A 12406-nucleotide genomic window follows, 5' to 3' on the forward strand; every position below is an offset into this window, starting at 1 on the left:
GCTGGGCTTGGGGCTCTTCTCGTGGGGGATGTGTGCTGGGGTCCAGCTGGGTGAGGTTGAGGGGCACTGGGCTGGCTGGGGAGAGCCCTCAGCTCCTCGCAGGACCCACACACGGGGTTAGGATGGGTGTTGGAAAGCGGCGCTTTCCCGCCTGGCCGACCGCTGCATGTCAGTGTTGCTCCGAACAACGGCAGCACGCAGAGGACCGCTTCCTGCAGCTAGAGCCTCCGAGCTTTACCGCAGCTTTTCTTGTGCTCTAAGCAGCTGGACAGCATTAAAACTGATTGCCACAGCCTCATGGATAAACGCGAACATGCTGCTGGGCTCTTAAGGGCCAAAAGGGTGGATTTTTACACCAGGGAAATGGGCTCCCAGATCCCTCCAGCCGCCTTGGCTTTCTGGCACGATCCCCTTCCCCTCACCCTCGTTGGCCACTGTGCCCCGCTCTGTCTCCGCAGTGGGGACCAAACCCTGGTCCCCCTCCTGCACTTGGGGCCTTGACCCACAACCCGCCGAGTGCAGGACACAAGCACACCTCCTGCTCTCCCTCACAGGCTGCAGCTCTGCTTTTATACTCCTTCAATCAGTTTCTTGCGTTATATCATACATTTCCCTACTCGTTACAGCATATCAAGCATCTGCCATGTGCTCATTAATTGGTCAATTACTTTATTTATATGCTAAACATTATCTAAAGCACCAGTCATTACCAGCGTCATGGCTGTGGTTGGGTTTGTGCATTTTTTTTATAGGCTTTATGTTCCTTACCTTCTCTTGCCAGCAAGGCCGGGGGTGCTTGTGTGGACCCCTGTTAACCCTTTGTGGCCCATTCATCAGCTCAGCCCTGTTCCTCTGCCCTGTAGTGTCTGGGCAGGTCCCTGCTCTTAGATAGCCATGCTGGAATCACCTGCCCTGTTTCCAGCCCTTCCTCAAAGCCATCTCCCTTTGGCTTTAGCTCATTTTCTGCTGCTCCCTTCAGCTCCTCACTATATCTTTCACACCACCTAAAACTAGAGTAAAGTAAGAAAGATCTGAAACTGCAAGAAAATAGATGAATCTATCTGATGAAAATAGAGAATCTCCTGTAACAGTCTGCTGGGGCAGGCCAAGTGCCACCGCTCATCCTGGTTTCGATCCTTGTCTGCTACAAATTGGCTCCGAGTTCACCTTTAGGTGTCAGTTCTGCCTGCTTTCTTGGAGATGTCAACAGCCTCTTCACCAGCTGGAAATGATGCGCTGCTGGAAAGCCTCTGCTCTTCCTCGGCTCGGCTCTCCCCCACCCCGTGCTCCATCACTCTCACGGTGGCTTCCTGCTCCTCCTGCTGCCTCCTGCTCTTCTGATTACAAGCTGCTGCAGAGTGGGATCTTGTCCTCTTGCTCTTCTGTAAGAAGTCCTGTCATCCTAAAATGCCATCGCCTTTATAAATAATTTAGAGATAACGCTGCGATGTTAGAAACTGCAATAAATAAATACTTGGTGTGTGCATGAAGGTTTCATTATCCTGCCCTTTGTGTCAGCCCGTGGAGGCATCAGCACCCAGCACATCAGTCTGGCAGTGCCACGGTGCCCAGCAAACTGGGTGATGCAGGTGCTGCCAGTGAGCTTTATTGGCTATGTTAGGCAGCAGCCAGGAGGGAAAAGCCTGGTAGCTGGGAAGGGGCAGAGGTTTTGCTGTTACTCTGGCTGTTAGGTGTATACAGCAGCTCCTTTGCTCTGACTCCTCACTGGGTACCGGCACGGTGCCTGGCTGCCCCTCGCCTGGAGGGGTGGATGCTGCCGAAGCCTGTGCCTGTACCCGGGGGAAGCTGGAAAGCATTTTTTCTTGATGTTGTTGCAGCGATGTTGCCACGTTGCATACCAGCCTCAGCAATTTCTCTATTGATGATGGATGAAATAAAGGCAAGAAAGCCAGAGCCAGAGCAGGACTGGGGTGTTGTTGGGCTGGGGTAGGGGCTTTAGCTAAGCCTGCCTCCCCATAGGGCACCACACAGGAGGGGGGTTCCACCGGGGCTGGGGGGCTCCTGGGCTGGGCTGCCCAGACCCTGCCAGTGTTGGCCCATGGCGTAATGCTGGGCCTTTCCTGCACCCCGGTGCCACAGGGGCACCGAGCGCAGCTCAGCAGCGTGTCAGGGTGTGGGCGATGCTGCTGCTGTGGGCACTGTCCTCCCTGATACCAATTTTAGATGTAGTGTATTCGAGTTAATATTACTTTGAAATTTATAATATCCATGGAAATATTATCTCTGTACTTAAATACTTTAGTTTAATTGAATAGAGCTATCATTATCCAGAGCTGTTTATGTATTGCTGCCTGCAAAATAGAGTCAAGTTTCTAGGCTGAAATGATGAATATGAGCACCAAAGACATTTTATAATTTAATTTTAATAACTATGACTTATTATTATTTTAATAACCATAAATAATAATAATTTATTTTTTAAAAAAATGTTGCAGCACTTTGCACAAAACCTTGGAAGAAAAACTATGCCATAATAATACAGTGGGGGATGCATTACAGCTTATTATTTTTTATTTTATTTTGTTGTTAGATGTGCTCTTTGCCATGAGGTGGACCTGCTATGAGTCTGGGTTTGGGTTTTTTTTTTAGGTCTGAATTTGAACAGTGTTGAGGTCCTTTTGCTCCCGCTGATGGTTCTAGAAACTGGATGAACTACTCTGACTCTTTCCTTGTATTAATTTCCCCCAAAAGTCTGGAGGCAAAGTCACTTTGGGGCATGTTAGAGCACTGCGATCCAGGCCCATTGCACTGGCCCTGCCGCCTTCACTGCAGCGTATGGCACGAAGTCCAGGTTTTGGCCCAACGTGCGCCGTCCCTGCAGCCCAGGGCGGTTTTGGGGCCCCACCAGCCCCAGATTGGCCCCGGGGATGGCAGGACCCACTCCTGCACCTCACCCTCGTGGCCATGGCCCCGTATGGGGCTGTCCCCCACCATGTCTTCATCCCGCCTGGCCAGGCTTTCCCAGCTCCCTGGGTACAGCTGCGCTGCTTCGCCCCAGCTCTAATTGCCTTGTTCAGCCTGATGAACATTTATTAGCAAAAGTTAACACCTGTTTTGCTAGGCTCTGGTGCTCAGTGTGACCTCGGCGGGGCGGCTGCTCATGCAGGGCCAGGCTTGGCTATCAGCCTGGCACTGATGTTTTGCTCACACCCTCCCAGCTCGGCACTGCGGCTCGGCAGGCAAATTAATCCCTGCTCACAGCTGCACATTTTGGCAGGTACGTGGGGAAGGGAGCATCACTCACCCCCATGATCGGCACAGGGCTGTGGGTCAAGACCGCTCTCTAGGAAAATGCAACCCTGCCCATGCTGGCCTGGATGTTGCATGTGAAATGACAGCTTAAGGACAGAACAATATTTTTTTTTTCATGCCTCCCTGCATTCATTGTGTGGGCGCTTTACATATAAATAGTCTAATTTCAGTGTGGGCCTCCCCAAGGCCAAGGTGAAGGAGGCGTGTGTCCCTGCTGCTCTGGCAGTGCTCCTCTCACCCCCAAAACAACCTGAAACCTTCAGCCTTGCAGGATGATTTGGGGCAAAATTTATTGCTCTTACTTAGCTCTTGCTTATTCCTGAGCTTATTTGGCTGTTGCTGAAGGCTTGGCTGAAGACACCCAGGTGGGTTCGGGCCCTGTGTCCCGTGGGGAGCAGGGCCCAGCACAGCAGGAGACGATGGTTACACCCCTGCCAGCTGAGTGAAGTCTTGTGCTGCTCCAGCTCAGCCCCCAGCCCACGCTGGGTGCTCCCAGGGGAGCGTCACCCATGGGTGCCCCAGAAGGAGCCTGGTGGGAGCTGGTTTCCGATGGGGACCAGAAGGCTGGTTGGGCCAGGGGTACCCCCAGAGGGGCTGACCCTGCTGGGGTGTCATTTGGGAGCGCACCGGCTGTTTAATACCAGGATTACTTCCTATGGTTCATAGTTTGTGGTGACTTGGAAAAAACAAACTGTCGATGAGGTAAACTCAGAAAATTAAGAGCCGGGATTAGCTGCAATATTGGGTGAAGGTTTTGTTTGTTTGTTTGTTTTAAAAAGCATTGCTGAAAATGTTGGAACTGCAGGAAAATACATCCGTATAGTCAACATTTGAGGAATTTATTTACCTACATCGCTGCCCACTCCAGGGGCAGGGCACAGCATCTCCCGCCTGGCCACAGCCCCAGGGACTCTCCCCACTCCTTCCCCGCCTCCCTCCAGGGCGCCCGTCAGATCTCACCAAAATCAACCAGCTTCACTCATCAAGAAAAAAAATAGTTTGTTTGCAGGGTACCAAACCAGAAACACACGTTTCCTCACAGCATCCTCACTTCAGTGTTGTGAGCGAAGCACCTGTGGCACCTCTGGGGCCTGAGGCACTGCTCAGCCCCAAACTAGATACCTGTGGGGCATCCCAAATAGAGGGAGACAGGCTTGCCCCAGGTAGTCCCCAGATAGGAACATTCTCTCCCATCAGTGAAAAGATCAGCAGGCTCTTTAATTTTTTTTTTTTCTTTACAGTTTTATTTACAAAATGTATTAAAACTCTTTGTACAACACCTCATTAAAATGAGGCTCAGTAATTGATGCCCACACATGCAGTTTATGCTTTTACAGCCATTAGTTTGCTTGGCAATTTTTCTGCTCACTGAAGTGCAGTTTCAACGACCAAAAATAGGAAATTAAATTACAAAAAGAAAAAAAAAAAAAAAAAAAAAAAAAAAGAAAAAGGAGGAAAGAAAAAAAAAGAAAAAGGAAGGAACCCCAAAATCCCCCAAAGCAAAACAAATAAAAAAAATATACCGAAACAAATTATTGTGAGACTACTGCCGAACTTCTGATAGCTTGAAGTTGGTAGCCGGAATTGGTAAGCACTCAACACGTTTTGTTTTAGCTTTACATGCAAGTTTAAAAAATATCGAACCATTTACCAAACTCCCTTCACTGGTGTGAAGCCTCCACTCTTAAAAATTGATCTCATAAACATACATCTTTTATACAGCTTTTAAGAAAAATGTTTGTTTTAAATACAACTCATAACCGCACAGCTTTAGCTTGTCCTTGCTGGGGACGTGATCGCGTTCAGAAGTTGAAAAAAAATCACAGTTTCATGAAAAGAAAATGGAAACAAAACAACGATTTTTTGTCAATATCTTGTTAAAAACTCGAACAATAAATTATTCTCCTATGAGCTTTTAAAATGATTTTATCTTACATTTTGTTGGAAATACTTATTTTTAACAAGACTTTCCCCATATAATCTTTTTCTTTTTTTTTTTTAAATCCTATTAAAAGTTCAAATCTATCATCAGCAAACTAAACGCCTAAGGGTCAGACTGGTTTAAATGAGTTTCTGTTTCATTGTATGTTACTGATGAAATAAAACTCTATAGTAAACTACAGAAAATACATATTGTCGATTAGAGGTAATTAGTATGCAGATATTCCATTGAACATTTCCCATGTGATTGACAATATGTTTAAAGGTGTTTTATTTATTTTTTTTTTGTCTTTTGCTTGTTTTTTCTTTTTTTTTTTTTTTTTTAAAGATGAAGTTAAGTAGTTTCCAGGCAGAGGTTCAAGGCTGAAACGCTGCTGCTGTCTAAGACGTTGGATGTGAGTACTACTGAGCTCCTACCTGTAGCAGCGTGGGCTGGAGCGCGGTGTCCTCTTTACAGAGAGGGCAAGGACAGGAGCATCCTCTCCCCAGTAGCCATGAAACAAGAGTTGGCAGGAGCTGATATAATATAACAGTACTAGCAGGAGTCATGTTAGATCGCTTAATATTACTCTGGAACTGGAGCTCTAATTTGAGTTACTATCCTCTTTCCTTCTGTTTTAAAATGACCATTACCAAGAAGCATTAGCTGAGCACAGTGCTAGTTGTGAGAGAACTGGGTTGAAGCGGCAACAGGCCTGGGAAAAACTAACCTGCACTTCTCTTGCTTCATTGCTTGATATTAAACACTGAATTAAAATGCAAATGCACAGCAAGAAAAGAGATATATGGTCTGAACCTAATCAGCAGGTAGCTTTTTTTTTTTTTTTTTTAAAAGCCACCCAATGTCATTTTAATAAAGCACCTGTAGGTATGCCTGATGATAGAAAAAAAAAAAAAAAAAAAAAAAAAAAGAATGCAATGTTTTCTGCCCACATTTTAGCTACCTTGTCAAGAAATTAATTTACTGATCTGGAAGCAAGACATGCAGTTCCACAAATTACTTTCTTTTGGATTTACAGATTCACAGTCATTGACCTTAACTGGTTTTAATGCACAGATACATTTCTTCAGGTGTTACACCTTTTACTGCTATACAGAACTGCTCAAATTAGCTGGAGAGTTTAAAGTGGCTCGGAAAAAAAAATAAATCACACCACTGGTAAGTAAATACTGAAACATCTTGACATCAGCTCATACAAGCAGTGACAGGCCAGTCCGTGTTCACACGCAGCAGATTTCTGAGGCTTTGTGTCAGGAGGAGTTTCATAATTTGATACGATTGGGGTGGCTGATGAAACCGGCTGCGGTTTGCTTTCAGTATACAAGTTCATTTGCTGTGCAGTGGTATCAAAGAATGGCTTTTGTTGCACTGATTTTTTACAAGAATTTTTTTTTCACGTTACCAGTCCTTTCCTTTTTTCTTTTCTCTTCTTTTCTTTCTTTTCTTTTCTTTTCTTTTCTTTTCTTTTCTTTTCTTTTCTTTTCTTTTCTTTTCTTTTCTTTTCTTTTCTTTTCTTTTCTTTTCTTTTCTTTTCTTTTCTTTTCTTTTCTTTTCTTTTCTTTTCTTTTCTTTTCTTTTCTTTTCTTTTCTTTTCTTTTCTTTTCTTTTCTTTTCTTTTCTTCTTTTCTTTTCTCTTTTCTTTTCTTTTCGTTTCTTTTCTTTTCGTTTCTTTTCTTCTTTTCTTTTTTCTTTTCTTTTCTTTTTTCTTTTCTTTTCCTCTTTTCTTTTCTTTTCTTTTCTTTTCTTTTTTCTTTTCTTTTCTTTTCTTTTTTCTTTTCTTTTCTTTTCTTTTCTTTTCTTTTCTTTTCTTTTCTTTTCTTTTCTTTCTTTTCTTTTCTTTTCTTTTCTTTTCTTTTCTTTTCTTTTCTTTTCTTTTCTTTTCTTTTCTTTTCTTTTCTTTTCTTTTCTTTTCTTTTCTTTTCTTTTCTTTCTTTTCTTTTCTTTTTTTCTTTTCTTTTCTTTTTTTCTTTTCTTTTTTCTTCTTTTATCTTTTCATTATACTTTACTTTTTAAAATTTTCTTTTCTTTTTCTTTTTTCTTCTTTTCTTTTTTCTTTTTTCTTTTTTCCTTTTCTCTCTACCTTTTCTTTTCTTTTCTTTTCTTTTCTTTTCTTTTCTTTTCTTTTCTTTTCTTTTCTTTTCTTTTCTTTTCTTTTCTTTTCTTTTCTTTTCTTTTCTTTTCTTTTCTTTTCTTTTCTTTTTTCTTTTTCTTTTTCTTTTTTCTTCTTTCAAGCAAAGCAAGAATATTTCAGTGATGGTTTGCATTGTTGTGAGTCTCAGTCTTCCATAAGGCACTGAAGGAAAAAATATCAGTTTTTCCTATTAAAAGTACATTGCACCATCATCAATGCGTGTCATGCCTGACACCTCAGAGAGAGTATGACTGGCTCAGGTGGTCCGAATCCATGAAGTAGCCACATTCTCTGCTGCTTCTCCTCTTGCATGCTGTCAGGGTGAGGATCTATAATAAAACCAGAAAGATTTCATCACTGCCCAGCAGCAAGGGCCAGGGAAACTCAGCCTGGGGAGAGGCACAGTCTGTGGGTGATGGGCTAACCAGGCTTTTCCAGAGCTGTTTTTCAGCAATTCAACTCTGCTTTTCACATTTTAGAAATCATGATTTCTAGTGTAGACTTTTTTGTCCTATTGTAGATTTTTTTGGAGACATCATAAAAGCACTTACCTGGCCTAATTATAGCTTAAAAAAGAAAGGAGAAAAGGTCACCATCAAGAGAGATGCGCATTCTCATTACACTAATTTTTAAAGTAATGAACAAAATACGTTTATGTGTACTGGACTAGCGCAATGCTGGAGAGAGGAATTACTCACTTCAGCATGAAGCCAGCTATCACTGTAATACAAGACAGTACCAAGCTTACGTCTGTTCAGGGAAGAAATTTAAATCACTTATACTCTGAGACTGTCACCAGGTGATGCTTCAAAAGCCCTTTTGGAGCAGGCCGCTGATGCACACAGCAAAATATCATACACAGCTTAAAAAAAAAAAAAAAAACAAAACAAAACAAACAAAAAAAAACAGAAAGAAAACCCAGAGGGTTTTAGTTCCCGGCCCATAGCCGTACCCCTAGATTTTCACACTTTCTGTGCCGTACACGTTGTAGCCTTCTCTGTACGTAGCGTAATTCTGGGTGTTGGTGGCGGGAGCAGGTTTGAAATTCTGCGTGTTCTTGGTGAGTTTCATTCGCTTGGACTCGGCCCGAGATTTGTAGCAGAACTCGATCAGCGCCACCATCATGGCCAGCCCGAGGCCTCCGACAAGGATGTAGAAAACCCCGGCAACATTGCTCAGGCTCAGAGCGCTCGTCTTGTCCTAAGAGAAACGAGCCACGCTGTTAGTTTTGCTGCAAGGAGCGGACAGACAGACAGACAACAGGCTATTTTGTCCTTAATCCTAGCTGGAATAGCTACGCTCACGGCGTTCAGTGTCCCACTCATGACTCAGTGCTCTCCCCCCGTCCCCGGCAGCCCGGGGCTGCGCAGCAGTGGCTGCTCTGTCTCCCACCCTTTGGCAGGTGAAACCCTGGCTGACTCCAAGGCAACGAGATTATTTTTTTTGGCCACTGACTTCCCCGGGGCTTTGGCATCCCAAAGCAAACCTGTTTACGGCCGAGCATCTCTGGTGGCAAAGGCACCTTGGGAAAGCTCTGACGGGGAAAGCAGTGGCTGTGTAAAACAGCAGGTTTTACAGAAGGCCATTGTAAAACTAGAAAAAGAAAAACCCAAACCACTGCACACTTGATTTTGGTGAATGTAGATAAAATTATTGAGATGCTGCTAAACTTATCTACCTTTTTTATCAACAGTTAGGAAAAAAAAAAGATACCCTAGGAAGATGGTCAGTTACTTTAAGGTCAAGCAGCAGAGCCCTAGGCTAAACTAGCACCTTTGGTGATGGAGGGAGAGATACGGAATAAAACCAGCCGTTGTAACACAAAAAATGCTGGCCAGGGTTTGCCTTCCTTCAATACATGTCAGATCGGGGAGAAGGCTTGCATTTTTAAAAAACAGGATTCTGTAATCAGATTAGACAGAGCTGCAACCCTTTTGCTGCTGCGTGGGCCGGCTGGCTGCGTGCAGGACTTGCCGCTGGCAGGCATGGCCCCTGGCTGGGTGGCCACACTAGCCAGCCCAGCGGGACGGGCAGATGCCAGAGCAGCCTGCAGCAAGGGGCTGTGCCAGGGGAAGACGCTGACAGAGCTCGGTTTGTGAGTATCTCCAGGGGCAGCAAAGCTTGCATATAGTCAGAATAATGTATGATGTACCTTTTAAGTGTCTGTGCGTTTCACAGGCATTTGGATAGATGCAGTTCTAGCAAACAGCCTGCCATTTAAACTGAAGATATTACTCATTTATACCTCTTTTCAATTACATTTTCCTTCTGCAGCTGCTGTGCATTCAAATGTCCCATGGTCCCAAATTTATCTCACATAACAGCTACAGGGTTGTGCCCTAAGCAACTTCCAGTCCAGCTGAAATCAATGAATTTTTATTATTGGCTTCAATGGAACTTGAAATTGTCCTCCGACACTGAGAGGGCGCTTCTAAATTATAGTTTTCTGTTTCAATGATTATAGAGAGCACTTCCAAAGGCACCAGGGGAGTTAGGCACTTGACTGCAACTGCTTTCAGCTGGAGCTGGATTTCTGCTCCTCTTGGTGACTTTGAAATGTCCTTTACTCCAACAAGCCCAGCACTCCTACAGTGTTTTTCTCCTCAGTGGCTCTGTAAGCATTAAAAAAAAAAAAAAGAAAATCTTCCATGTTTTAACTGTATGGTGTAAATAAATATTTCCTGCAATTTAAGTGGGCAGCTATGGGGTCAATAGACCTGTCACCTCAGGGGTGGGATCTCCATTGGGGTCTAGTGGTCCTGCACAAGGAGCTGCTGGAGGCTGGCTGGCCCTGCAGCATGGCTGGCGTGGACAGGGCAGTGCAGCAGCAAAATGGTTCAAAGCAGAATAAAAAAAGAATATGCAATATCGATGTAATGAGTTACCAATAGTATTTATGTTTTTGTTGTTTTTGTTGTTTGGTTGGTTGGTTCGTTTTTTTGTTTGTGGTTTTGTTTTTGTTTTTTTGTTATTTGTTTGTTGGTTTTTTTTTTTTTTTTTTTTTTTTTTTTTTAATTAAACCAATTTCAAACTGAACTAGGAAATAGGGCAGGAAGGGTGATTTTCCCTTATCATGGGTCTGTCTTGAAATTGTCCACCCTTAGCAAGCACGTGATGGTTTCCCAAACTGACATGTAGAGAATCTAAGTCACAATTTTGAAAGAAAAATGTGTTTTTTCAAGAAAACTAAAAATAAGAAAAGATGCTGGCCTGAATAATACACATTGACTGTGCTGAAACTTGCACATTTAAATGAAGATACCAGCTTGGGAGGCTTTGGGGGCTTCTCTTTCCATGTTTTTCTAGCAAAATACTCAAATAGTGAAACATACTTACAACTACAGCCTGTTACTGCATAAAAGAAAAATGCTGTCACGTTCAGAGACTTAATTATTTTTTCTATTCTTTTCTTTCAACCTTCAAAATGTAAATATCAACTTTTGAAAGTCATTCTTGGTATAAACAGACAGTGGGTCAAAATGTGATTGCTAATCAGTACAAAAAGACCTTCAGCGACTGACCTTACTTCCGGAGTCCTTGGCTCCACATTCACCCTTATCGTACCACCATTTGTTTTTCAGCTTGTCTAAGATGCCTTGTTCACTGAGTTTCAATACTGCAAGGTTTACAGGAGTTCTTCACGTGGGAAATAACATAAATAACATTATATTATGTTATTTTATGTTATTCAATCTTTAAACTACTTTAAAACTATACAAAGCGATAAAGCAGGGTTCCTGGCCACAAAGTATTTACACTGCAGGCAACTGGATCATCCCCTTAAGTTAACGCTAGAGCAACGCTATATTACCAGGTCCTGCCCATATCGCTTTGAGTAATCGGCACTCACTGTTAAATGAAGGTAGAAGAAACAAAGCAAGTCCAATTTCCCGGTTTGGTACAATCACAGGCGTTCACAGTAGCTTTACGGATTACGGTGGGTTTGATCTAGCAGGACCCCTCTTTTTGCACTAACAGACAGCAAGCCCCACAAACGAGCAGTTGTGGTTTCTTACAGTAAAACAGCGCTTGGGGCTCCAGGCCCCTGGGCAGCCCCCCCGCGCCCCGAGGCTGGGGGGGGTGGGTGCGTGTGCGCGCACATCTGAAAAGCAAAAAACCCCCTGGGTGGATGTCACGGAGGGAGATTTTGCCAGCCGTCACGGCTGTTTCCCCACGGCGCAGTTGCCGCTGCAGGGGCCGTGCTCGGAGGCACCGCGCGGGCGGCTGCTCTCCCCGGAGCTGCTGCATCCCCAAGGACACCAGTCCAAGGAACTGCAGCAGAAAATAAGCAAGTGCAGATCTTTATGAAAGAATTAACAAACACGGAAACACTGGCTGAATGTGCCCAGGCTGGGAAATGTTGTCAGGATGAAGGGAGGTGCTGACTCTGCTGCTGCTACGAGCCCGCAAACCCAGGGGGACCTGAGCTCACCTGTCCCTTCCCTGTGGGAAAGCGGTGCCTGAGGAGCCCTCCGTTGTGTTTTGTCATTTCCATTTCCTCCTTGCGTGATGTGTTGGGGTTTTTCCTGCCCATTTCCATGAGATAGGCTCCCTGAGTTAGCAACATCTTCAGTTCCTGTACTTGAACAATTTTGATGCCTGCTCCATGGCTGTGCAGGGCGGGCGGTGGGGAGGAAAGGGATGGATCCTTATTTTCAGAGATGCTGTGCCACTTTGCATGGGATAACACCAGGCAGAGGCGGGCACGGCTGCCCTGCAGCATGCCCTGCTGTCGGTCCACCCCTGCCTGCCATCAGTGGAAGAGATGCAGGAGCTCAGCCCACGTCTGCCCCAGCGCCAGCCTCACTTCTTGCTTTTGCTGCTCCTTCTCTCCCAGCCCTGCCCAAAGTTCATGACTCTCTGCAGAGCTGAAGAGACTCAGGAGAAAGAGCAGCACAACCTATACAAAACTACCTTAATTACAAGCTTAATTACATGGTGGCATTTAGGCAAATGTCCACGGGCTGGGAGGGCTCACAGCCCTCGAGTGGCTGAGCCCGGCCGTGCCTGGGGCAGGCGGCTACTGGAAGAAGCAGCTGGTGAAGAAAAGCCCCGTTCCC

At 44.6% G+C, this 12406-nt stretch overlaps 1 protein-coding gene across 4 annotated transcripts in view; it reads right to left on the bottom strand.

The window, feature by feature from the left end:
- Positions 1–7391: 7391 nt before the first annotated feature.
- Positions 7392–12406, bottom strand: part of GRIA3 (glutamate ionotropic receptor AMPA type subunit 3) — a 154445-nt gene continuing 149430 nt past the window's right edge. For 2 of the 4 annotated variants that reach the window (XM_032996077.2, XM_042807052.1), the window contains 2 exons: positions 8299–8546; positions 7392–7675 (listed from right to left, as the gene is read on the bottom strand). In XM_032996077.2, coding sequence (XP_032851968.2) covers positions 8301–8546 — 246 coding nt within the window. In that variant the 3' untranslated portion in view covers positions 7392–7675; positions 8299–8300. Of the gene's footprint in view, positions 7676–8298; positions 8547–10867; positions 10983–12406 lie in introns of those variants that run through there. The other 2 variants (XM_032996078.2, XR_006166917.1) reach the window with 2 other exon arrangements.

The sequence above is a fragment of the Tyto alba genome, unplaced genomic scaffold (genome assembly GCF_018691265.1).
Source record: "Tyto alba isolate M040663 unplaced genomic scaffold, T.alba_DEE_v4.0 Super-Scaffold_5, whole genome shotgun sequence".
NCBI lineage: Eukaryota > Metazoa > Chordata > Aves > Strigiformes > Tytonidae > Tyto > Tyto alba.